General features: G+C 46.4%; 1 protein-coding gene and 1 non-coding gene across 3 annotated transcripts; one reads left to right on the top strand and one right to left on the bottom strand.

Annotated features, from left to right (window-relative positions):
• On the bottom strand, positions 1 to 27,513 carry VDAC1 (voltage dependent anion channel 1). 2 transcript variants are annotated; one of them, XM_043587855.1, is made up of 9 exons: positions 27,413 to 27,513; positions 16,602 to 16,674; positions 16,058 to 16,107; positions 14,744 to 14,896; positions 14,607 to 14,659; positions 7,836 to 8,063; positions 3,805 to 3,955; positions 1,872 to 1,929; positions 1 to 945 (listed from the first exon to the last, which is right to left on the bottom strand). In XM_043587855.1, the coding sequence occupies exons 2-9, from the start codon at positions 16,666 to 16,668 to the stop codon at positions 854 to 856; spliced, it is 852 nt and encodes a 283-aa protein (XP_043443790.1). In that variant the 5' UTR covers positions 16,669 to 16,674; positions 27,413 to 27,513; the 3' UTR covers positions 1 to 853. The 2 variants fall into 2 exon arrangements, with proteins under 2 accessions (XP_043443790.1, XP_043443780.1); XM_043587845.1 differs by lacking the exon at positions 27,413 to 27,513 and adding an exon at positions 27,189 to 27,296.
• LOC122496354 lies at positions 10,437 to 10,539 on the top strand. The gene has a single exon (XR_006300781.1). It is a non-coding gene; the product is annotated as a U6 spliceosomal RNA (small nuclear RNA).

Genomic DNA, 27,513 nt, shown 5'->3' on the forward strand with positions numbered 1-27,513 from the left:
TGAGGTTTCAATATTTTATTCAAGTTTTACTTTAAGTGATGTTAATTACAGCATTTGAAGGGGAGGATCTAATTCCACACAAAATGGAAGACTCTAAAATGTACCCATTAAACTGCTAAAAAATAAACTGAGTGGCGAGAATATAACAGAAGTCCAATTTAGATTCCGAATGTTGTCACCATGTGATTACAGTCACAGAGACTCTTCCCAGCTTGCAGCTGGGACTCTTAGAAGCTATTTCATACTCTGGTGCAAGGGCAAAAAAAACACAACATGAGAGGGAATTAAGTCCTGAATTATTGGCTTCATCACATCCACCTTCTCCACCCCAAATGGCACAAAAGAAACAGCTACCACGCCCTGCAGACTACTTTTGGTGTAAAAGAGGTGATGGACTGGGGTGGAAACAGGTCATGAAAATCTGTCTAAAAAAGTCTCTTTCAGATGATTTTGTACACACCATCAGTGAGTCTCTCCTTCATTAGGGTAGGAAACCAAAGTTAATTCTCAGGAAGTCATAATTTCATCCATTTACTCAATACCAGTTTACAAAGTGCCTACGAAGTCTCAGCTTCCACTTGCAGCCATTTCTAGATAAAAAAGAAACCTGACAATTCTAGAGGGCCACCAAGGTCCCCCAAAGTCTACAGCTGAAAGGACTTTTCTTGGAATTGGGTTTCTTCTGTACCTCTGAAAGGGTAACACCTTAAAGCTGAATCATCTTTAACCTGGAGGTCTAACATAATATTTAGCAATACTCGCATCCCAGACATACGACATTAAAAGGTACACTAAATTCTGAAGGTAGCTATGCTCAAAATAGTTTAAAATTAAACGATTGTACAGTATTTGTTTATGCCTGAAATTCCAGTCCTAGACCAAGCTTGTGGCCACCAGCATTGACATTCTTGCCATCCAGCAAAGCTGAGAGCGTCAGTTTGATACCTGCAAGGGGAATAACCAGGGACAAGGAAAGGGGAGGGATGGAGGAGAGAAACAAAAAGAAAGGTCAAAACAGAGCAGAAAGGTTAACACAAGGAGGAGTACCTAAGCACAATGGCAAGACAACACCAGATTCAAAACCTGCTTCAGCTGTGTGTTATCAGCAGGCAAAAAAACCACACGGCCCATCAGTCCCTGTTACTGAACACCCATCTGATTAATTCCACAGGCTTTCCAAATCCACTTTAGGGAGTCCACTTTCCTTTGTCCTGTCATTGCCCCCTGCTACAATCATCTCTCTTCTAGTGGCACCATGCAGTAAGCTTCTTCAGCAAAAGTGCTTTGAAAGGAAGTCCAACCATAAATCAGACTCTGAGATCTCACTTTCGGCATGGACACAAACACACACACATGCACGCGACTAATTGGTATTTTCCCTACCAAAGTTTGATTCTTTCATCATGTAATCTCAGATTTGTAGAGTTCAAAGACCCAACTTGACCAAACCAATCCCAAAGTGGTATTATCTCCCGTAGTTCTAACATACCATGGACCGGACTAGCCACCTGTGCAGAGGAAATCGGCACAACGGTTTTTACAATGAGGATGACTTATGGGCTAGTTTTAAGAATCTGCTAGAAGTAAGTATCAGACACTATGTACACAATGGAAAAACAGATGGAAGAAAATAACCAAAAGTGTAACACTCTAGCCTTGGCCTTTTTCTCTCCTACTTACTACTTCTATGCTCCAAATGTTTTATAACAATTCTGCACACTTTTATAAACATTTAATTATAAAACTTTCTCTCCACTCGTTTATAATGTACTATTCAGGCATTATATAAGCAGTAACATAAAGCAGCAAACCAGCACAATTTTTCTTTAAGGCAAAGAAACAATTTTACTAACTTTCAAAGCAACACTTACCTGGCTTTAGGGTCTGAGTGTATCCTAAACCTATCAGGCTGGAGTTGTTCACTTTAGCCTAGTCAAGGAAAAGATAAGACAGTGAAATTGTTAAGTACTTTATGTTTTCATCTCCAAAATGAGTAAGAGCTTTGGAACCAACCAACTCAGGCCTTCAGAATCAACTTCTCTTTTTTCATGACCACTTTGATTATGAGATTCATTAAATTCAACATGAAATATATCAAATTTGAGAGCAAAGTCTCAGAAAAGAAACTTAAAGAGTCAACACAACTGTCAGTTAAAGGAAAGTTATGGGGTGGCCAGGTGGCTCAGTCAGTTAAGAGTCTCACTTCGGCTCAGGTCATGATCTCACAGTCCATGGGTTCAAGCTCTCCATCAGGCTCTGTGCTGACAGCTCAGAGCCTAGAGCCTGCTTCAGATTCTGTGTCTCCCTCTCTCTCTGCCACTTCCCCGCTCATACTCTGTCTCTCAAAAATAAATAAAACATTAAAGTAAAATAAAATCATACTGGAGCAAAAGAATGACCTAGCCAGTCACTTAAATTTCAGCATTTTGTGAATAATAATTAATAATTAAGTTCAATAAAGAAGTTGAGTCAATGTTACCCTCATTCCTCTGCCTGAGTTGTAGGAAAATCTGGGCCTCCCCCTTAACCCCCTTTCTAGTGAAACAAGGAGAGGTCAGGAGCAGAGAAGGCTCACGTCATGAGAACACCAAGTCCTGGCAAAAGCTAAGGCTGCCAAGGTACGTTTTCCTGCTTTAATGCTGTTTTCAGACCTGACAACTTCCATAAGAAAGAACAAAGCAGGGGGAAAGATTTCCTGGCAGTAAGGGCCCCATCTGGCTGTTCCTTTTTGCTTATACCATCTAATTAATAAGGCCCCTCTTCCTTTGTTTTTAACTGCGTAACTTTAAGGGAGCCAAATTCAGTTCCCGTTTCAAATGAGCTGTTTGTAAATTACACAATAACCATCCTGCAACATGAGACTTCCGCATTCCACCCCAAAGGGAAGCAGCCAGCAGTGCCCTGTGACAACAGAGAGGAGTTCAACAGGATTTAATGCAAAAATCGTGCAGCAACTCAACCGCGAGCAATGCCACCGAGTCTGCAAGATTAGATGCCAACTACTAAGTGCCAGGGTCTGGTTTCTTAATATCCAATACAAGAGCTGGCAAGAGGATGAAAAATGAGAAGCATTAAATGAACATGAATCCTGAGGGTCCTCTCTCTCTCAAAAAAAATAATAATAGTAATAATTTTTTTAAGCCGGGGGGGAGATGCCTTGGTGGCCAGTCAGTTAAACAGCCAACTTTAGCACAGGTTATGACCTCGCAGTTCATGAGTTCGAGCCCACACCAGGCTCTCCCCTGTCAGCGCGGAGCCTGCTTCGGATTCTCTGTCTCCCTCGCTCTCTGCCCCTCCCCTGACTGCCCTATCTCTCGAAAATAAACATTAAAACAATAAAAATAAAAAAATAAAACCTTAGGATTCAAGGTGACCCCCCTTTAGAGTCTGCAGCATGGAACATGGGCTGATAAGGGCAGGCTCCAGAGCAAACCAGTGTGGGTCAAGTCCAGGCCCAGCACCCCAGCACTTACCAGATGTCTGCTCCATCTGCCCTCAGCCTCTCTGAATTTCCAGTTCCTCATTTGTGCAAACAGGGTTGGAATCATATTTCTTTTTTTTTTAAAGGCACCTGCCTCAAATAGGTTGTGTAAGAATTAAAGACAGTAACCCACACATAATGGGCTCCGCACAGTGGCTGGCATCTACAGTAAGAGCTATTACTATTATCACTTTCCTCATTTCAAACTCTTTGCATAGAGAAAAAAAATCTCTAGCTCCAGCATGGAACTCCGGCAATCCAGAAGGATTCCATCCTAAGCTTCAGGTGGAGCCTGGGTGATGCGTGATTCCACAGGTACTCACCGAGAAGCAGGCGTCAGGATCGATCTGATACTTGGCCGCTATTCCAAAGCGAGTGTTACTATTTCCTGCTGTCCAGGCCAGATTAACAGCGGTCTCTAACTTCTTGTTCACCTTCTGATAAATGGAGCCACCAAACTCTGTCCCATCGTTTCTGCAAACAATCAGAGCACAGGTGCCCATCCACCCCTGAAGGCAGGCTGGAGCTGGGCACAGTGGTCCAAGTCTGACAGAGGGCAGGGCTGCTGTCAATGGACCAAAATGATCACAAAACGAGTACCAAAGTAGGGAAAAGCCTGATAGGAATGGAACAGACACCAGCTTTGGGAAGGTTCAAAGGGAGAGGCTAGTTTTCAACCACCATTGGGAACACCCAAAGGCAGGAAGCTGAGGCTGCATGGAATTTGAAATCTGCTTCCAAAATATTCTTTAAAATAGAAGCAGCAACTAAGAAAATGGAATTCTGGGTGATTTTATTTATTTATTTATTTTTTTTGCTGCTGCTGCTAATATTACCTCTTTTGTCAATGCATCTATCATAACAGTGGTAAGGGAGTAGAAGCAAATGAGAAGAGAACACAACCAAAAATGGTAAGAAAGGCTGGGCCACCCGTGTTCTTCAGAAGGCAGGTTACAGCCCTTAGCACCACCAGCTGCAGCCACTGCTGGGCGGGCACAGCCAAAACCCACCTAGCCCCCTAGGGTGGCAGCAATTACAGAAGAACTTGACCTGCAATTCAGACTTTTCCACCTGTGCAATACTCTTGGCCCAAACTGAAAAATCTCTACAGTTCTGATGGGATGAAAAGGAGACACTTGGTGCATTACAAAATGTTCCCGTCTTTCAAAAATGGAATGAAACCGAACTGGACAAACTCCTTCATCTCTTCCAAACACACCACAGTGACTCCAGCCTTTGGAAATATCCCTTTCCCCTCCTTTCCATTTTTAACACAAAACAATGTCAAAGTTCTGCCTCGTCATTTTGGGTGCTTCAAGTAGAAATGTCATCAGAAACTAGTAAGGCAGAGCCCACGTACTCCGGAATTCAGCAAAGAGCTTAGAACTCACTAATCCAGGGACAAACTGCTGATTCACTGCAAACTCCGCTCCTCACTAATATACTCTCCCTAAAGTAGATGCTCATTAAATACATTCTAAATGCTCAAGTTTTCCCCTGAAATTCAGTGATACAGACCTTGTACTTCCAGAAAGTACAAGGCCAGGACAGGCACCCCCTGATTTGCAGGGAACCAGAAAGTCCACAGAACAGCAGCTTGCCACAGACAAAACTAAAGTTTTTGATTAACTTTAGTATAACTGAAATCGGGAAATTTTCTTGGGCTCACATGTGTATCTAAAAAATGTCAGATTTTTCATTATATTCTAAAACCAGCAACACTGCCTTCCTGTTGGGAGCTCTCAAAACCATAAACAGAGGGAAGTCATTGTTCAAATTCATCTACATGAAGCACAGAGCACAACTATGACACTTGGGCCTCTGCAAGCCCTAGGACAACCCAGATGGCTGTGTCAGCAGTTTCCACGCCAGCTAAAAATAAACCGTGTCCACTTAATAAAATCAGGTATGTGAGGCTCAGGTATGTGGGGAAAACAGTAACGGCCATTGCTATTCCTAGAATTGGTGCCAATTTCCGATTCGACACCAAGGAAGGACTTTCCATTTCAGTCATAACTCCAACTTAAAAAACACTTCTACTGATTGTGCCCTTTTTCCTGTGACATTTTTGTATATTGCTTTTTTTGAATTTATATACCTTTTTTGACTTTTTTGGGGGGGGTGTACATTTCTATGAATTTTAACACATGTGCAAGATTTGTGTGACCACCACCACAATCAGGATACAGAACAGCTCCACCACCCCCAAATCTCCTCACACCACCCCTGGGCAGTCACACTCTCCCCCACTCCCACTCCAGAAACCACTGGACTATCCATCACTCTGGTTTTCCTGTGACTTTTTAGCTTCAAAAAACTCAAAACTGGGGTGCCTGGGTGGCTCAGTTGGTTGGGCGTCCAGCTTTTGACTTCGGCTCAGGTCATGATCTCGCTGCTGTCAGCTAAGCCTGCTTTGGATCTTCTGTCCCCACCCCCCCTCTCTTCTGCCCCTCCCCCCCTCTCAAAAATAAACCTTAAAAATAAATAAATAAATAGGAGTGCCTGGGCGGCTGAGTCAGTTAAGCTTCTGACTTTGGCTCAGGTCATGATCTTGCGGTTCATGGGTTCAAGCCTCGCATTGGGCTCTGTGCTGACGGCTCAGCTCAGAGCCTGGAGCCTGCTTCAGATTCTGTGTCTCCCTCTCTCTCTGCCCCTCCCCCACTCACGCTGTTTCTCTCCCTCTCAAAAATAAATAAACATTGAAAAAATAAACTCAATGGGGCGCCTGGGTGGCGCAGTCGGTTAAGCGTCTGACTTCAGCCAGGTCACGATCTCGCGGTCCGTGAGTTCGAGCCCCGCGTCAGGCTCTGGGCTGATGGCTCAGAGCCTGGAGCCTGTTTCCGATTCTGTGTCTCCCTCTCTCTCTGCCCCTCCCCTGTTCATGCTCTGTCTCTCTCTGTCCCAAAAATAAATAAACGTTGGAAAAAAAAAAAAAAAAAAGAAAGAAAAAATAAACTCAAAACTTATTATAATAATAGATCTGTTATATCATATTAATTCTGTTATGTTAACATAAATAAATAAACTCAAAACTTAAAATAGATCTGTTATATTAATTCTGTTATGTTAAAATAAATAAATATAAATAAACTCAAAATAACAGATCTGTTATATTAATTCTGTTATGTTAATTATACTAATTACAGTAGCCCTTCCTTATCTGTAGGGGATCCGTTCCAAGACCCCCAGGGGATGCCTGAAACCACAGACAGTACCGAACCCTACATATATGCTACATTTTCTCCTACACATCCATACCTATGACAAAATTTATAGAGTAGATGCAGTAAGAGATCAGCAACAATAACTTTTATGATTTTAATAGAACAATTATAACAACATACTGTAATATAAGTTATATGAATGTGCTCTCTGTCTCAAAATACCTTATTGTACTACGTATGGCCTTGTTATGATGATGTGAGATGATAAAATGCCTACATGATGAGATGAAGTGAGGTGAGTGACACAGGCCTGTGACGTACATTGGACTACTGCTGACCTTCCAAAAATACATCAGAAGGGGGATCATCCACTTCTGGACCGTGGTTGACTGGGTAAGTGACATCGCAAAAAGTGAAATGGCAGTTACGGGGGAACTACTGTATAAAAATTTTTCAAAAAACTTTGTAAGTGGAAATGTTATTAAATACTATACATGTACCACTTAACTTAACTTTAAGAAGTCACTCCTTTAGTGACCTCTAGTGGAAAGAAAGAAATCCGAAAAAGTTGTCCCCCAATTGTGGCATCGGGATTTTAGAGATGAAACATCCGTTTCCCTTCACCTACATCAGCACTCCACTGCACTCCAATTCCCAAGCTTAACTACAAGGGGCTCTCTAAGCCAGTCTGCACTTTTCTCTTCCCTTCACTGTACTATCTGGTAGTTAGTCAACTTTTGCATGCTCTGCCATGAGAAGACACTGTATGGAACTGAGATCATCATCCCCTAACCTGGTGTCTCAGATCTATGTTTCATTAAGCATGGCAGGCTAACCTCAGGCTTCCTACAGAGAAAGAGGGACAGACACACCTTTCCCCACTATTTTGTTACTAACAATGAAAGGAGTTCCAATGTCCACAAAGGGAAGGGACACTCCACTGGACTGACGTCATGCCCTTGCTGTAACTGATCAGTCATTCTGTGTGTACCAGTGACAGCTCCGACCGTCTCTAGAACACAAAGAGCCTAAACCACTTCCAGAATTGGACAGGTGGGAAACAGAAAAAGACCAGCAGGCCATGTGGCTCATGTGATGTCAAAACACTCACTTTAAAGTGATTAAAATGTGAGCTTGAAAAGCAATCCCCCTCCTGCACACACTTACACACGACACTCACGTACACTTACACATTAGTGTGGAGCTGGAATTCGTCAGTCTTGTAGCCAACTGCAAAGTTGCTCTGGGTCACTCGAGACTTTGCAGTCTCAAAATTCATCTGGTAGCCAGCCAGCCAGCCCTCATAGCCCAGCACCAGAGCGCCCCGGATCGAAGGGCCGGCGATGTCGAAATCCACGTCACAGCCCAGGTTGATGTGCTCCCGCTTATACCCTGTCTTGATTTTAGCATTTTTTTTCCTGAAGGAAAAGAAATTGTATTAAAGTCATAAGCTTACTCACCTTGTGACAACCATACCAAAAGAAGGCAAAAAAAAAAAAAAAAAAAAAAAAGTTTTAAAGCTCAGGTTATATACAGGGATGGAGGGCAAAGTCAGCACACCCCAGATCTCCCTTAAGCAGCTGCTGTGCCCCAATGGAAGACCACAACCTCTCTTCAACCACAAACCCATCTGCAGAAATGCCACAATAATCAAGTGAGAACACAGGCAAGGGGGGCACTAAGTAATTTTCCTTTACTAACCTCTCCCTATGCCTAATGTAATGGCCTACACAGGCATTTATTAGGTAGAGCGCTCATGTAATTATGAAACAGATGTATCTTTGCTATTCTTCAAGTCTATGAAAAAGACACAGTGTATCTGTCATGAAGGCATCTATCTAAACAGAAGCTTTTTTTTTCAAGCTTTTATTTCAAAAGATACAGAGAGAGCATAAGTGGGGGAGGGGCAGAGAGAGAGGGAGACTGAAAATCCCAAGCAGGCTCCACACTGTCAGCATGGAGCCTCATGTGGGGATTGAACTCACAACACCCTGAGATCAGGACCTGAGCCGAAACCAAGAGTCGGACGCTTAACCAACTGAGCCACCCAAGGGCTCCTAAACAGCAGCTTTTAAGGAGATGGTTGCTTTCTTACTTTGTGGTTCACTTAGTAAATAAACAAATACTAGGTACATCCCTCCTAAGTAAATATGACAGATAGCTTTTAACTGGGTATTCATGAGATCCCAATGAGCATGTATTTCAGAGACCTGGGTACAGATGTAGAACCCGGGACCCTGCAGTCATGGGAGCTGGGAAACCTCAGAGCCTGGAGCCTACTTCAGATTCTGTGTCTCCCTCTCTCTCTCTCTGCCCCCGCCCCTGCTCGAATTCTGTCTCTGTCTCTCAAAAATGAATAAACATTAAAAAATTTGGAAAAAAAAATACTGGCAATGGATTGAAACACATCAAATATGTTTAAATCTATGAATTCATTCATACTGACACTTAAAACACAGACATTGGGCATCTTTAGAGACTAGAGAACCAATGTGTTACTTTGAAACAGTAAATAAAAAGGAAGCAAATGTTTATTCCACCTTTGCTACACTATCTCAGAGTAACCAACAGTTTAGAAGTTTCTTTTTATCATAAGAGACTCTTAAAAACTGAGAACAAACTGAGGGTTGATGGGGGGGAGGGAGGGGAGGGTGGGTGATGGGTATTGAGGAGGGCACCTTTTGGGATGAGCACTGGGTGTTGTATGGAAACCAATTTGACAATAAATTTCATACATTGAAAAAAAAAGAAGTTTCTTTTTATCGAAATATTCTACCTAACAAATGAAGAATGAATGATTAAAGTGGAATTCTCACCAGTCTGTAACCCCTGAGTGAACTGTGAATAGCACTAATGTACAAAGAAAAAACCCAGCCTTCTATGCACATCCAATGGAAGCATATGTCACCACTTTTATTCTACCCTCTCCCCTCCCCAATGGAATCTAAATGCAATGAAGCCTGTAGACTTACCAATTCACAGTAAATATGAGGGACAGGGTAACAAATTAAATGACCAACCATAGAGAGGGGCGCCTGGGTGGCTCAGTCGGTTAAGTGTCTGACTTCAGCTCAAGTCATGATCTCACAGTCTGTGAGTTTGAGCCCCGCATTGGGCTCTGTGCTGAGAGCTCAGAGCCTGGAGCCTGCTTCGGATTCTGTGTCTCCCTCTCTTTCTGCCCCTCCCCTGCTGATGCTCTGTCTCTCTCTGTCTCAAAAATATATAAAAACATTTTTAAAAAAAATTTTTAATGACCATAGAGATACACACAGCATAGTTTAGTCTATGTGTAATCTTATGGGACAAATGACCTACTTTCAACAAATAAGTTAGAAAGGGGGGAAAAAAGGCAGAGGAGAATCTAAAAATTAAAGAGATTTAAGGAGGCAAATGACCCGATTTTCACAATTTTGCACGGACAATTTTTGATTCTGTAAATTAAAAATGAAATCATGTAGGAGCACCTGGGTGACTCTGTCGGTTAAGTGTCTGACTTCAGCTCAGGTCATGATCTCACAGCTCAGGAGTTTGAGTCCCACATCAGGCTCTGTGCTGATAGCTCAGAGCCTGGAACCTATTTCAGATTCTGTGTCTCCCTCTCTCCCTGTCCCTCCTGCACTTGTGCGCTCTCTCTCTCTTTCTCTCTCTCTCAGAAATAAATAAACATTAAAAAAAGTTTTTTAATGAAATTATGTAAATTTGATCAGACTAGAGATTTAACAATATTAAAGAAAGATGATCAATTTTTTACAATGTAATCATATTGTGACTAAACTTTTTTTTAAAAATGTGTGCCTCAGCAGCACATGTATTAAAACTGAAACGATACAGGGAAGATTAACATGGCCCCTGCAGAAGGGCGACATACAAATTCGTGAAACATTGCAAATCTTTAACTACAGAGAACAAGCTGACAGCTACCAGATGGGAGGGGGCCAGGGGTTGGGTGAAATAGGTGATGGGCTTAAGGAGTGCACTTGTCATGATCAGCACCAGGTAATGTATGGAATTGTTGAATCACTATATTGTACACCTGAAACTAATACACAAGACTGTTAACTACCAGAATTAAAATAAAAACAAGTGGCAGCTGGGTGACTCAGTCAGTTCATCTGACTCTTGATCTCGGCTCAGGGCATGATCTCACAGTTCACGGGTTCAAGCCCCATGTCAACCTCTGCACTTATGGCTCAGAGCCTGCTTAGAATTCTCTGTCCCTCTCTCTCTGCCCCTACCCCACTTGTACTCTCAGAATAAACTAAAAAAAAAAAAAAAAAAAATCATCATTTAAAGATACATATTGGGGTGCCTGGGTGGCTCAGTCAGTTAAGTGTCCGACTTCAGCTCAGATCATGATCTCACAGTTTGTGAGTTCGAGCCCCATGTTGGGCTCTGCTGACAGCTCAGAGCCTGGAGCCTGCTTTGGATTCTGTGTCTTCTCCTGTCTCTGCCCCTCCCATGCTCATGCTCTGTCTCTCTCTCTGTCTCTCAATAATAAATAAACATTAAAAACAATTTTTTAAAGATATATATTAAAACATTTACAGATGAAATTAGGCAATAACTGTTATTCAAAATAATCTGAGGGTGGAAGAGACTGATTGTGAGTGCATAAATAAAACATAATTAGCTATGGGTTGATAATTATTAAAGCTGGGTGATGGTAACATGATGAAGGTATTTTTTTTTTTAATGTTTATTTTTGAGAGAGAGACAGAGAGAGAGACAGAGAGCAAACAGGGGAGAGGCACAGAGAGAGGGAGACACAGAATTCAAACCAGGCTCCGCGCTCTGAGCTGTCAGCACAGAGCTCAAGGCAGTGCTTGAACCCAAGGACTGAGAGATCATAACCTGAACTGAAGTCGGAGGCTTAACTGAGCTACCCAGGCGCCCCTCTGATGAGTGTTTAATATACTAGTCTTTAGTATGTTTGAAATTTTCTATAACAAAAAATTTAAGGTTAAACATTCCAAGTCATCAAGGAGATGAGACTTTCCGAGATCATGGTTGAAAATAAAGCCAACACCCTTCACAACTGACAATGATGCTTACAACTTTTGTTCAAGTTGCTTTGGTACATTTTCACAAGCTTTGAAGGAAAGGAATAACAACCAAATTATCTGTCAATAAGAAAAACTCAAAATAGGGGCACCTGGTGTCATGATCTCATGGTTCATCAGATCAAGCCCTGTGTAGAGCTCCAAGCTAACAGTACAGAGCCTGGTTGGGATTCTCTCTCTCCCTGTCTCTCCCTGCCCCTCCTCTGCTCATGCGTGCTCTCTCTCTCTCTTTCTCTCAAAATAAAATAAACCTCTTCTGGTCTGCCTACCCTTTGGAGGAAGCAACCTGGGTTTTGGCTTATCCAACTGGCAGCATGCTAGTGGGGTGATTGATGAAAGGCAGCTGCTCGGAGGCTGACATTTAGGAAGGGAGGGAGACCAGCACTGTAAAAATCAGGCATCTTATAACCACTGGGTAAAAAGCTGCTGCTGACCAAAGCATGCTGCTTGTGGCAGGGCCTCTGACCAGTGGTGTGGACCAGCCATCCCAGACCACTTACATGGTGCCTCCTTACCCTGTCTCAATGAATTCTGGCCAGGAGCACAAAGTCCCCAGAGAATAGGCAGTGCTCGGGCAGTGACTCAGGTTTCTCTCTAGGCTTCTGCTCTAATGCAACACTCCACGTCTTTGGAGTTTTCCCTCTTTCAAGTATTACGGGGATTTTTTTTTTTTAAGCTACTTAAACAATAGCACTAACTTGACAAGCACCTGAGAGAGGCATGACTCTGATATCCAGTTAATGATCTGGTTTTTCTGTGGTAGGTACTCAATGTGGGGCTGGTCCCTAGAGGAGTTTGCAGCCTCATCCTTATGTAGTCTACGCTCAGCTCCTTCAGAAGCCACAATGCTTTCCCAGGCTATCCACCTCAGTAGGTTTGGAAAGCCAGCTTCCACTTCCAATCTCCATAAACCATCAAAACCTGCCTCAAATACCCAGGAGCAATACGGACACACTGTGCCCACAATCTTGGTTTCTATATGCCATTCTTCAATAAAAGGAACTGAAGCTCCTTGCAGAAATGCCTGATGGCAGGACTAGAGCAGAAGATGAGCCTGCTATAGCTTCCGAAGTAGAGCTCAAAAGAAGTGACAGGGGATTATCAAAAGCACACTTGGAGACACGCCCAAGGGCCATGTCTGAAACAAATGAGTAATCAAATATATTGTGGTAATAGGTTATAACCCACAGAATAAAATGTCTGTGGATCCATATCAATATAAATAAATGATTCAATAAATAAATGGAGAAGGAAGAGCTCCTCCTTAGAGTAGAATCCCAATTAATAAATGCAGAAGGCATGATGGGAAGAGAAAATCTTTACCAAACATACTAGTTGCAGGCAAGAATCACTATGGATACTAATTTTGTTTTTCAAAAAGTAAGAAACAGAATATTTACATAGTCTCACAGTATCTCCCAACATACCCATTTACAAAGAGAAAAGTAACTTCATGGAGAAACCTGGCAAAGACCACTTTAATCAAGTGATCAAAGTTAGTATCACCAGTAAAGAATACTGACATATACATCCTGATATCACGCACAAGACAGACCAAACATCACTTCTGTGGCTGTATAACAGAAGTGTTATAAGATAATAAAATAAATAATATAACAATAATATAACATAATATAATAAAAATGCATAACCTGAGTTTGACCATGAGGAAACATCAGATAAATCCAAACTGAAGGATTCCACAAAATAATTCATCAATCCTATTTAACAGTGTCCAGGTCATGAAAGACTACATTCTAGATTAGAGGAGACCAAAGAGATTTGAGGACTAAATGCAATCTAGTATCCTGAAATGGGTCATGGACCAGAAGTAAGACATCAGTAGGACAACAGATTAGTTAACTGTATGACAGCCATATAAATTTCCTGGTTCTGATAATTACATCATAGTTATGTAAGATGTTAACATTAGGAGAAGCTGGGTGTAGGATGTAAGGGAACCCGACATGCTATTTGTGCAACATGTGTCCCATCTATTCACTTTGAAAAGCACCAGGGGCTGAGGCAACCAACACATGGTCTTGCCTCCTGATGAGCCCAAGAACAGTGAAGCATAATTGGTTTGTGGCTGGGGGACATGGGGCAAAAAGTGCAGCCTCAGGAGCCATGCTGCACTTAAAACCCATCCTCTCTCAGTGCTCCTATGTAGAAAACTGGGGAAAGGGCCCTCCCAGCCTGAAAACTGGGGCTGGCAACAATGATCGCTCAGACACTGCTTCCCAACATCGCCGGCTGCCTACAGCCTTGGCCGCTTACATTCCCAGCAGCCTCACTCACATGAAACACAGCATTACTGGACCACACAAATCCTGTAGCCCTCCACAGATGAAGCCAGGATGGCCACAACACGCAGCACAGAATCTCACTATAAAACACTGTTAGGGGTGCCTGGGTGGCTCAGTCGGTTAAGCGTCCAACTTTGGCTCAGGTCATGATCTCACAGTTCATGAGTTTGAGCCCCACGTCAGGCTCTGTGCTGCTCAGAGCCTGGAGCCTGATTTGGATTCTATGTCTCCCTCTCTCTCTGCCCCTCCCATGCTCATGTGCTCGCTCTCTCTCTCTCTCTCTCTCTCTCAAAAATAAACATTAAAAAAAAATTTAAGGGGCGCCTGGGTGGCTCAGTCGGTTGAGCATCCGACTTCGGCTCAGGTCATGATCTCTCGGTCCATGGGTTCGAGCCCCACGTCGGGCTCTGTGCTGACCGCTCAGAGCCTGGAGCCTGTTTCAGATTCTGTGTCTCCCTCTCTCTCTGACCCTCCCCCGTTCATGCTCTGTCTCTCCCTGTCTCAAAAATAAATAAAACATTAAAAAAAATTTTTTAAAACAAACAGAAAAAACACTGTTAAACGTCCTTGCTAAGAAAACACGTGAGATTCTTACCCTGTGTTTGGTGAGAAGGATGAATCAAAGGTCAGCTTCAGTCCACGTGCAAGCTGAACAGAAAAGAAACGTGCCAGGTTTAGTCAAAGGCAGGGCAGCAGAATAAAACCGTGTCTCTTCGCAGTGACCACCATTACCTGATCCTCCACAGTAATCTCTGTGCCTAATGTGTTGTCAGTGTTCCATTTCTCCGTAAACGTCAGACCGTATTCAGTCCATCTGTACTTGGTTTCCAGACTGCCCGTCACTTTGGTGGTCTCAGTGTTGGCAGAACCTGAGCTCGTAAATTCCTGTAAAGCAGAGAGAGAGTCACGGCCTGTTCCCCAGGGCTCCACTGAAGCATCCTAAATGGAACGGACTTTCCTCTATACAAGAGGTGAGACCTGAATGTGTGGAGGCAAAGGCTACTTCTACAATCCAATTCAATATTTAAATACAGATGGGATTAAAGAGCCCTGTTAGTTAAAAGACTCTTATGGGGAATTCTCTGTCAGGAGACAGCTTCCTTCCGCCCTGGTAATACATCAGTCTGGACAGGAAGACAATCCCACTTCCACAATACTTCCAGCCAAATACACACCAAAACCGCTGAGCTCAAGATGACACTGGAGTACATCAACCCCAAAACGTCCTCCTTCCAACAATCCTCACACACACAGTCTAAAAGGGATTACTACTTTTTTTTTTTTTTTTTTTTTTTTGATAATCAGGTGGCATTGAAAACAGCTCAATTTTAAAAAGAAACAAGGAGGGGCGCCTGGGTGGCTCAGTCGGTTGAGCGTCTGACTTCGGCTCAGGTCACGATCTCACGGTCCGTGGGTTTGAGCCCCGCGTTGGGCTCTGGGTTGATGGCTCAGAGCCTGGAGCCTGCTTCTGATTCTGTGTCTCCCTCTCTCTCTCTGCCCCTCTCCCGTTCATGCTCTGTCTCTCTCTGTCTCAAAATGAATAAACGTTAAAAAAAAAAAATTTTTTTTAAAGAAACAAGGAAAAATAAAACAGAGTTTATTAACTCAGTGAGTATTAACAGCTGCTAAACTAGGGACCTATCAGCAGCATGCCCCTGGACCACCCATCCCATACAGGATGCGATGAATGTGACAACTACAAACTGCCACAATCAAAAAGGTCCTTTCAGGGCACCTGGGGGGCTCAGTCAGTTAAGCGTCCAACTCTTGATTTGAGCTCAGGTCATGATCTCACGGCCGTGACATTGAGCCCCATGTCAGGCTCCTTGCTGAGCATAGAGCCTGTTTAACATTCTCTCCTTCTCTCTCCCTCTGCCCCTTCCCGACTTATGTGCACACTCTCTCTCTCTCTCAAAAAAAAATAAAAAATTTAATTTATAAAAAGAAAAGGTCCTTTCATTGGACTCTGCCACCCAGGACACGGTAGTCATCCTCTCCACTGATCTACAATAAACCCCCATGCTCCGTGTCGATCAGACAACTTACCAGTCCATTCTCAGATTTTGTCTTCAAATCGAGTTTGATTAAGCCAAATCCTAAAGAAAGAACATGGGAACTGTTAATAGGCTAAATAACTAGCTCGAGAGCAGCATCTCTGCCTCCCTTCTCCTGTTTCAAGATGCCGTGAGTGTGCAGGGTGCCTGTCTCCACTGCTGCCTGCCTACCTGTGGAACTTTGGCTACCGAACAGTGGCTGTGCGCTCCCAGCAGAATGACAGGGAAAGGTACGGGACAGTGTGAGCACAGGCCTAAGGATGGGCAACACTTAGAAACTGCACTCCATGACCACGGCACACACAGAGCTGCTCCCACCTGTGGGAGAGGAAACCAGGGCGTCCACTTGTCTGCAGCGATTCGTCAGCCTGCCCTTACCAGGTGTACAAACCAACACTGCTTTATTAGGCATAGTAGGCTTGTCTTTTTTCCCCCCGACATCAAAGTTCTGAGAGTTGACCCACCCAGGTCTCCCGAACTGTGATGGGTAAAATCCCAAACATGCCAACCCAGCCCATTAGCTCCGAAACACTCACCATAACCCTTGGTGAAGACATCCCTGGCACATTTGCCAAGATCAGCATACGTGGGAGGCACAGCCATCTTCTGCTACAATAAAAGAATCACCAGAAGACACGCATCAGTAATTAGGGAAATTAGTTTTCCATCAATAAAAATTATTAGCTATAATTAACCACCAATAAAAATCATCAGCACAGAGTCCCAGGCGTGCATTCTCCCGGGTGTGCACAGAGAAGCCTTGCTCTCTCATGCCTCCTCATGTCGAGAGGTGGAGACACCCAGGTAAGTTCTGTCGACAGCAGACCAGCCTGCCTTTAGACCTCTTCTTCCTTAGCACCCCCAGGACTGAGCACAAGTGCAGAATATAGCAGCAGTCGGTAAACATTTGCTGAATGAATTAACTGTCAAAGACAAATTCCCACGAGCCAGCTACTTTACTGAATCGCAGGACTCTTGCCAATAAAACATATCTTCTTACAAAATGTCGGCTGCTATGGCATTCAGTGTACTGAATAGAAATCAGAGCTTTTCAGGCCATCCTATTTTCCATATGGTTCTGATTTCATCCATTCCAACAAAATACTTACAGAGTACCTACTATGTGCCAGAATAAATGCAACTTTTCAAAAAACTTTGTATTTCAGGGGACCCCATTTTTTTGAGTATCAGATTTCTCACAGAGAATACAGTAAAACCTAACAATTAGGCAACTCTTCACATGGAAGGAGATATAACCACATCCCCTCGCCCCGCCAAAAAAAATTAATTCAAACAAACATTTATTGAACTACAATGTGACTTTATTTTTTAAAGTACTACTTGAAATTGTTGCATATCACTAAGTCAACAAGCATTTATTAAACACCTCAGGGTTCAAGGAAGGCAAGTAATTCAGAGTCCTTTCCCTAAGGCCACACTGTGTCCCTGAGAGGCTGTATTCTGACGCATTACATACACAGAGTTAAAATCCTAATCCAGTACAGCGCGAGCACACACGCACATGCACGCACACACACACACACACACACACACACACACACACACACACAGTGTGCTCCATCCAGGAGGAAAGGAGTCATGAGAAAGCACCATGATCTGCATCTTCTCCATTTCCCAAATCATCAGCCCTAATTAGCAGGAATCCAATTAACCCAAGGATGGTTCCATTAATTTTTAAAATATAGTATACCTAAATTGCCAAACTGAGCCTGCATATATCCCACCTGAAGTCACCGACGTATGCACTCACACAAGCAAACACCTGCACGGCATGTTCCTGGTAAGTGGGAACCCAATGAAAAATGTCTCAATCGGGGCGCCTGGATGGCTCCGTCGGTTAAGAAAAATAGTTCAATCGGTCCCAGGGGGAACAGCATCACCACAGGAAGCTGCATTCCTGACATAAGCTTTAACATCCTAGATGCTGCAAGGAGCCCACAGAAGCAATGAGTACGCTATAAAACAAACAACGACAAACTTCCACCACTTGAAGTAATAAAATTGTGGTCCAGGTCCTATGGTACTTTTTTCAGAGGTTCTGCTAATTCCGCCTCCATTCACTTTTTTGTCAGAGCAGAGTGGAGCAGCCCAGCGAGCTGTTTACGATCCTCTTTGTTGCTCTTGTTATCTCTTGCACGTGATCAGGCTGGAACCATGGACAGCTCAGTCCACATTAGGATCAGGGCACAAAGAGCCTGGGGGAAGATCCATTTCAGGCTGTCCCCATTGGCTGTTCCAAGTCTGGGGACCCCCCCCCCTCTCGACTTGTCCCCCTTCCACCCCAAGCGAACCTCACAGGCACATCCACTCCAGGGACAGCCAAAGAAACCATCCACCAGGTCATGCAGAATACCCCCAGCCTAAGGTGTGGATATGTCTCAGCCACAGATGGCCCTGGCCCCTCCCAGAAGCAAGGAAACAAACCTGCGTCAAAGGCTGAGGTGATGGAGCCCTGAGGAAACTTGCAGAACATCTCAGCAAAAGATCCAGAACATTCTCTACAGCCACCAGTGCCAACAGGTATCAGTGGACTGAGCACCCCTCTTCAGCGCTGCCCTTCCCCAGCTGGACTGCAAACTCAGCCCCAGGGTGAGGAAAGAGCAGTACAGTGGCAACCTCTCTGGGTCAGCCAAGACCTCCCTGTACCTCAGGGGCCAGGGCGTTCCAAAAAGTACCCTCTGCTGTGGCTCTAGGACCCACCTCACCAGACACGAACAGCTTTCGCATCAGGGAAAAGCAGATCACTCATCATTTAATGTTCCCCAAATGCTCTCACTCATCACTAATCCCCCAAAAAAAGAACCAGCAAAACCACCTGTCAAAAAACACTCCACCACTGCCAAACATCACCCTAAAGTACATGGCCACTAAGGAGATTACCATCCAAACACAAGGGAGCTGGGAGGGCAGAGGGAGCTTGGATGAGGCCAGGTTCTCCTTGCAGCTCCAGCTCGGTACCTGGCAGGGAAGAAGCACAGGAACCCGCAGCTGAGCGGAGCCAAACCCACTCCTGGACCTGAAGAAACACCCACCCAGAAGCCAAGACGCTCCCTTCACCACAGGCCCACACCTGCTGTGCAACTGTAGCTTCCCCTAGGCTTTTGCTGCAGTCTTCTCTTTCCCCACCCAGTCGCCTCCTGCATTTATCTGACAGGACTGAGGCAAGGCCTGAGGCAGTGTGCCTCTGAAAAGCTCTGCTTTCTTACAACTGCCAACAGCGCCTAGAAAATGCCCATTTTTACACAGTTCTCAGCACCTGCTGCAAAAATCATCTTCTTGTAGAAATGATTTCCATTCATGTTTTCTCAGGCCGGGACCAGGGGGTGTGAAAGAGACCTCAGCAACCTGCTTTCGCATTTAACACGCTGCCTGTGCTGATTCTAAGGCTGAACCCTGACCCCCTGGCCCCTACCTCCGCCTAGATCAGCTCCAAATCGCTCCAAATCGCTCACCATCTGTCTTGGTGGCATCCGCCCCATGTGCCTTCAGAAGCCCAGCCTCTAGAGTCCGAGCGTGAGGCGGGGCACTTTGACACAGGAAAGCAGCCGGCCCTGGACAGATGGGAATCAGAAGCCGGTCTGGGTGAAGGCTTCAATGCAGAGCCTGCGAGCATGGTTCCCAAGGATAAGTGGAACATGAGGGACGGACAGGACTGGACTGAGCAGACCTTCCCACAGTCACTGATGACTTTGAGAAGGACCAGTAAGTCACAGTGGGAGACAGGAGTCCCTTGTTTCCCTCCACTGCCTGTTCGCCTACCTACCCAACCATTCACTGGCTGACCTTGAACAGATTATGCAAGCTCCACTCCAGCCGAGGAATGAAAATCCAGCCCATACTGGAAACTCAGAGGGGAGAGATAGTATATCGCCCAGAACAGTCTGCATAACACTTACATAACCTCCACCTTGGGGGGACATATCTTCCTTGACTCATCAGTTGCCTGTCAGTGACAGCTGCTCTGCTTCCAGCGCCCCCACCACACCCACAAGTGCACACCTACCCCCAACTCACACCCTTGAACTCAAAGCAGCCCGGAGCCTGTCATGCATAAATTTATCCAAAATATGTAAAAAGCTATGTGTCAAAGATGACAAGCCCTGGCAAGTAGCAGGTATTCAATATAAAGGTCTGTTTAATGAGAAAATGTGCAAGGAGCATGAAAGTATGTTTATAGTAGAAGGAAAAAAATAGAAACTTAGTATCTGACAAGAATCTAAGCAAACGGCGATGTAACCAAGCAGCAGGAGCGCCCTCTACAGGGAGGCTGCAGCACCGCCAGGAATGGGGGGTGGAGACAGCCACAACTAGTACCCTCTCCACCCGCCTTGGCCTAAGGAGAACTCAACTCAGGCTGAGGAGACCAGCGGGCTTCAGAAGGGAGCAGGGCCACTTACTACCTCAGAACAAGGTGTGGACTTTAAGGGCCTCAGGGAGCCACTGTAGAGTTTATGACACACCTGTGTTTGAAAGGCTCACTCAACAAACAAATCAGCAAAAATGCAAATGAAAATATCCACTGTTGGTGTGGAAAATGGTCACCCTTGTTCACGCCAGCATAGGACAGCCCCTTTGGAGACAACTACTGGCCAATGCGTAAGTGGGCATGCATTAACCTAGAGACAATTCGACTGCTAGGAACCCAGCCAAGGTCCCCAGAGAGGAGCACACGAGGATGCTCACTGCAGCATTAGTTCTGTAACACAAGCCAGAAGAAATCTAAATGTCCACCAATGGGGAAATGAATGAAAATTAAGGTACTTACAAAAACTAAAGAGCACCATGTGGTAATCAAAAAGAATGAGGTGGATTTATGCAAGGTGCCATAGAAAGCTATCTTTGACATATGGCTAACCCTTGAAAAACACAGATTTGAACTTCACAAGTCTACTTATATGTTGGATCTTTTTCAATAAATACAATACTGTAAATGTATTTTCTCTTCCTTATGATTTCGTTAATAGTATTTTTTCTCTAGGGGCGCCTGGGTGACTCAGTCAGTTAAGCGTCCAGGTTCAGCAGTTTGTGAGTTCAAGTCCCGCATCAAGCTCTGTGCTGACAGCTCGCAGCCTGGAGCCTGCTTCGGATTCTGTGTCTCTCTCCTTTCTGCCCCTCCCCTGCTCATGCTCTCTCTCTCTGTCTCTCAAAAATAAATAAACATTAAAAAAAATTTTTTTAAGAGTTCTTTTCAAAAGTAGTAATATTTTTACCTAGCTTACTCTATTGTAAGAATACAATATATAATATATATGTATATATAACATACAAAATATGTGTTAATTGACTGTATAATATCAATAAAACTTGAGGTGAACAGTAGTAGTTAAATTGGGAGGGAGTCAAAAATTAGAGAAGGATTTTCAACTGCATGAGGAGTAAGCACCCCTAACCCCCACAGTGCTCAAGGGCCAACTGTAGTTCAATGCACAAAGCAAGTCACAGAAAATGTATAATTCTGCATTATTAGAGGAAAACCCTTTCACATACACGTTTATGTGCTCACACATTTGTGAATGATGGGAAAGCATGTAGGAAGGCTACAAGCCCATCTGTACATTGTGGCTGACTGGGAGCTGCTTCTGGAAACGAGGGGGGTTTAGGAAAGGAGGAGAGTTAAAATAGGATTTTCATTTCTTATTCCACTTTATTAAAGTTGTTTGCACATACTGATAACTTTTTTAAGGACATAAAATTTAAAAACCCAACCAACGTGTCTGAAACTGAGCTACGCTGCCTTCCCGATGCCACAATAAGCCACATTCTAAAAGACTGCTGCAATAGAGGTGCCAGAAGGAAAAGGCCACGTGGGAAGTATCTATCCGGGTTCCAAGAACAGAGTCCAACTACACTGAGATGGCAGGGTTAACAGGCAGGGCCTGCAGGGGGAACATTCTACCCCCAGATGACCACCTGTGGCTCTGGCCACCCTGCCCAGGAGGCAGGAGTAGGGCAGGGCTCCCTAACTTTAACGTGCATGAGAAGGGCCTGAAGCACTTGTTCAAAAGCCTCCTTCCCCCCCTCTTAGCCTTTCACAGCCTAAGAAACAGGCAGGACAGCACTTCTGTCGGCAGAGGTAGAATCCTGGCACAGGAGCCGTGGTACCCTCAAAGAGCTAACAACCACTGCGGTGGGGGACACAGGGAGCAGGGTGGCCTTAAGTTCCCAAGACTCAGTCTTGTGAGCAAGGTGACACCTAATGGATTAAGAGACACCATCTTCAAGGGCAAGGGTACAACAGCACTAGGACCCAAACACCAGGAGCCACCCTGCCACGGCATGTCACAGCCCAACTGGGTGCCCAGGCAGCAAGGCACAGTGACTATGAGAAGGAGCTGTGAGCCTGGCAGAGGATTTACCAGCACCAGCCTTTACTAGCTGTGTAACTTTGGACAAGCCACTGATAACTTACACTCCCAGGGTCTCATTTTGCTCACCTATAAAATGGGGCTAACACTAGTGCCTTTCTAACAGAGCTACTGCAAAGATTAAGTAAGTTAGGTAGGCAGAGCACGTAGGAGTATCTGGCACACGGTGAGGGCTCCATAAATGGCAGTGCTAATCACAGTCCATTATTCTGGATATTCTCTGTCCCTTCAGATCCATTTTTCTCCTCCATCCTGCTCTGTGACCCAAGAGCTGATCACTATGGACTGCTATCAAAGGCTATGTATCGTTGGTTTTGGCCAACAGGAGGCACCAGCAGAAGATGGGAGAGAGAGGCTGGAGTACTCATTTCCCAAGCTCCCTCCCTGCTGGGCCTCAGGTGGGCAGTGACTGCTTTCCAAGGCCACAGCTCCTGCCAAGGAGCTCCACACTCTGCTCATACCTTTGCAAATGGCCCCTTCATTATGCTTTCTTTTATCACCCCATGTAAGTGTGCCACTGATTCGTGCAAGGCCCCTGACCAAGAGGGCAGTCACCTTCACCACCATCACCATCACCATGACCATCCTGGATTTCCCGTAGAAAGGGAAAATTGTAGGAAAGCCTTTGGTTCTGCTGTTTCTCTAACATCACTTGAGGTGGTTTGTCTGAGCAGAACTGGGCCAGCACATAGGAGGAGCACCAGACCAGCCCGGGATTAGAACAAAAGCACCTCCCCCTAACTCTGGGGACCAGGAAAAGCAACTTCCCCAGCAGGAGGTTAGCCCAGCTCTGAAAACCAATATATCAAGCCAACACCATCAGAAGCCTCCTCACACCCCTATCCCTATCTCACGGAAAAGGCAGCCCCTGGTTATGTCTACCGGATGCTGGCAAAGCCGGTGACCTGTGCTCTGAAGCAAGTCTGTGCTCCCAGTACAGCTGCCCTCCCCTCCTACTCCACGAGAGGCTCACACCGGGGAGCCCGGCTTCCTAGGCGTTGCTTCTATTTTAAAACACTCTGGGAGCTAGGCCACCACCAGCACAGCCTTCCATAAGAAGCCGCAAGGGAATGTAACTGACTTGGGGGCAGCCTGCAGGCCCACCCACCCATCAAGGGAAGAAAAGCCTGGGCTGGCAGGCAGCATGGCAAGGTCTGGGTCCCAGGTGCAACCAGGGCTCCTGTCTGACCTCAGACACCTCACATTTCCTGGAACCTCGCTGCCTGGCTTGACCCAGTGGGGTTTAAATAGACAGTGCTTGGGCAAGTAGATTTGAGAGTCAAGCAGCCCTGAGTTCCAATACCACTACACGACTCTCCAGAAATGGGACCCAGGGCAAGTCACAATGTATATGCATCTCACGTTTCTTCAGCTCGAATATGGGGAAAGAGTATCTGTCTCAGCATCACCGTGAGGACTGCTAATATGAAATACTTAATACAGTGACTGGTACGTGGTAAGTACACAATGACCAGAGAGAGGATTTTATTACAGGTTTACATTTTATAGATTTCTTAGTATAATTACTGCTGTTGTGCAGGTTATCAAAAGGCCACCCTCAATCACAAGGTCCAGAGTCCTCCCTGACCACATGAGGTACTCTTGAGCTGAATATTGTCCAGGTAAGTCCTGGAAGAATGTCTCCTACCTCATCCCAGTAAAAACTGACCTTTCTCCTGATAGACACCCAGTGTCACTGTCCTTGCAACAAAGAGGAGTGACTCCACTGATTACAATCCACTGCCAGGCAGCCTACACACAGCCATACACACGTTCACTCTGCTCAGCGTGAAAGGAGAACAGTTCCCCTCTGAACAGCAAATTCGACCTTTCAAATGCGTCCACATCTATTAGCTGGTGGCAATGGCCCCTTGCCGTGGCAACTTCAGTGTGGCATTACCAGCACTAGAACTAGCCAGACCAGGTCCCGAATCCCAACTCTGGGCTCCAGCCTCCAGACCCATGAACAAGAGTGCCTCTCTCCCAGGGTTTGCAGGATGGTAGATTCAACGTCACACATACGTTAAGCCCCCACAGAAGGGTGCTGAGCAGGCCCTCAATGAAGACTGACTGTGACGATGATGATGATGGTCACACTTTTATAAAGGAGACACTGAGGAACAAGACAGTGAGTTGACCTGTACTCAATCCTGTGGCTCTTGTCAGAGCTGTGTTGTGAGCTCAATCTGCTCCCCAGGACTCTTTCCAGGACAGTTCTGGATAAAGGGCTTAGAAGCCCACTCACCCTCACCTCCCTGAGAGCAAGCAGTAAAATGGAGGATTGTGCCCAGGCCCAGCAGAGGACCCCATTGCTCACTTTCCCTCAGTGGATACCAGAGGAGTCTATGGGGAGCCCAAGGCCACAGACTCTCTGAGTTCCCTGAGGGGCTGCCTGCAGGTTTGGGCTGGCGCTCTCTCTCGCTCGCTCTCTCTCTCTCTCTCTCTCTCTCACACACACACACACACACACACACACACACACACACACACATCTCCCCCAGTCACCACCAACAACGATGTCAGGCCATTAAAATTCCATCAAGGGCAAAGTGAACTTCAGTGCCTTGGTAGCATCTCATCAGTAAAGATGGGGGGGGGGGGCGGTCAATGTCCCTCATTATCACCAGCTTGAAGGTTACTGTCCACATCTGCCCAGGGTCCAGCAGGACCGGCAGCCCACGGGCAACTCCTCACCATATGGTCTCCGGAGCCCCTGTGTTTGTGTCTACAGACAGCCCTTGCCTCTACCTAATAGAATAAAAATATAGAAATAAAACTAAGCAATCAACTGAGAGCAGTACCCCCCTCCCCAAGGTCAAGCATTTTATTCAGAACAACTCCAGCGGAAGTTATCGACCCACCCACCACCCACCATCAGAGAAGGGAAAAGCACTTAGGAGAATCCCATTCACCCTGGTCGCCCTCCCCTGCAGGCCCAGAAACACCAGTTCTACAACTTTCCCACAGGACCTGGAAAGTCACAGAATGAAGATAGCACGTTTAAAGCAGTTATGTCAAATTGGGAAACAGTTTTGCGTCTCAGTGCTCTAGGGCTGTACTTTCCGCAGGAGCTCTTTAAACAGATGTGACCCTCTGCTAAGCAAGACTATTTTCTGGAAGTGAGTGAGATAGATGTGTATGTCCCTCAGAAAGGATGTCCAAGATCAAGAGAATATGGTCTGGGGCTGCAGCCACTACATATGCCCATTCAATAACTTCACAAATACTTAATGAGCAACTACTACAAGACATATGCTGCAATGGCAAAAAACAAAAAAACAAAAACCACAACTATCCTCCTATCAGTAAGGGTAAGTTGACTCTTGGATAAAAAGGAAGAGCACATTTACCCCCACAGACCCTTCTCAAGTACCTACTGTGTGCCAAATGGCACCACCCCAGGCAATGAAAACAAAGCTGCAAAGGGCTTAAGCCTAACCCTGTAGAACTCATTCCAGAGCTGGGGTGGAGAAACAAGGCAAGCCCTGGGCAGCCTGCCCTGGCCTTGCCAACAGCACATTAGGCAAAGTAGGGGCCCATTCTCTACCTCCTCTGCGGAGGTAAGGCTGGTCAGGGTGATGGAGACCTCAGGTGAAACCTTCCCTCAGGTCTGCACGCACTTCCTACTTCAACCTGACCTTGTCCATAAACTTAAAGAATTTTTCATTAATGATCATGGAAGTTACTCAATGCCTGGCACACAAGTGTTTACTAATAACGTTTAAAATAACAGGGGCTGTATTTATTAAACGTTTTCCAGAACACCAAGTGGAGTAGAATGGTCTACAGAGGATGGGCTATATCCTCCCCAAAAGCCTCAAGTGTCAAGGTTTCTACTGAAGGTTTGGCGTTAATCAACTCATATCATTCTTCCCAAAGATGAATGGCCGCTACAAGGAGGGCTACAATTGCTCCTATTGTACAGATGAGAAAACTTAGGCTTCGTATCGCCCCGGCTGTGTGACCTTGGGCAAGTCACTAGGATTGCAGCCCTGAAATCCAAGGGCTCCAACCAGTTTCGTGAAGGCACAGACGCACTCGGTGAATGAATGAGCAACCGAACCAGGATCTCTCCTAAGGCCAAGGAGGCCACATCCGCTCCCCGCAGGGCGTCCTTTCCCAAGGCCGAGCCTACTGCACAGGCTCCTGCGGCCTAAGTCGACTCTCAGCCTCTCGTTCCGCCCGGTAGGGAGCTGGGACGCGCGGAACAGCGCCGGGCGCCAGCTTCTCCGGGCGTGGACCAGACAGGCCGGACAGGGCGTGTGGGGCTGGGAGCGAGGGACCGCGGTCGTCACAGGAACTCATGCCGGCGGCGACAGCGTGGCCCGCACAGATCCGTGCGCCCAGCCCGGTGAGTGTGGGGGCAGGCGGTTCCCCGCCCGACCCGCGCTGGCGGGATCGAGGGCCAGAGGGCGCCGCCGGGAAAGGTCACCTAGACCTGCAGCCGGCCTGGCCTTCACGCGGCGGCCCGTGCCCTTCCGCCCGCAGGTCCCCGAAGGATCGAGTTCCAGCCGCAGGCGCCCCCGGATGTCCGGCCTCCCGCTCCCGCGCCCCGGCCCGCTTGCCGCCCGCCTGTGCGGCCTGCTCTGCGCGGGGAGCTCCCGCTCGGCCCCTGGGGCCCGGTACTCAACCCCTCGCCCACGCCCGCTCCTCCCCCCACCTCCTGCTCAGGTCCCCAGGGCAGGGCCCGCGACCCCAGGCGCCGGCAGATCGCGGGCCCATGTCCGCAGCGCCTACCTCGGGGGCGGTGGCGGCGGGCTCGGCGGCTGCTACCGCGGGGGCTGCAGCGCGAGGAACGGAGAGCAGCGGCGGGGCCGAGGGCGGGACAGCGCGGACGGCGGCGGCGCGGACCCGCCCCGACCCTGCGCGCCCGGCCTGGCGAGCTCCGCCCCTGGGCCCGCCCCGGACACCGCCCAGGCCTGGGCCCGGGTCCCCAACCAGCTCCCGGCCAGAACCATTACCTTCCTGCGACCTCAGTGCCCACCGCGGACGCGTGTGCCCGCGGGCGTGTGCGGGCACGCGTGGGTGCTGCGTGCGCCCGGACACGGGGCCGGGGAGGCGT

Source organism: Prionailurus bengalensis, chromosome A1, assembly GCF_016509475.1.
Source record: "Prionailurus bengalensis isolate Pbe53 chromosome A1, Fcat_Pben_1.1_paternal_pri, whole genome shotgun sequence".
NCBI classification, from domain to species: domain Eukaryota; kingdom Metazoa; phylum Chordata; class Mammalia; order Carnivora; family Felidae; genus Prionailurus; species Prionailurus bengalensis.

Excerpts from the sequence above, each read along its gene's own strand:
- VDAC1 (XM_043587855.1), bottom strand. The coding sequence starts at position 16,668 with ATGGCTGTGCCTCCCACGTATGCTGATCTTGGCAAATGTGCCAGGGAT. Across the intron at positions 14,897-16,057 it reads CAAAATCTGAGAATGGACTG|GAATTTACGAGCTCAGGTTC; the intron begins GTAAGTTGTCTG and ends TCTGCTTTACAG. Across the intron at positions 946-1,871 it reads CACTCAGACCCTAAAGCCAG|GTATCAAACTGACGCTCTCA; the intron begins GTAAGTGTTGCT and ends TTCCCCTTGCAG.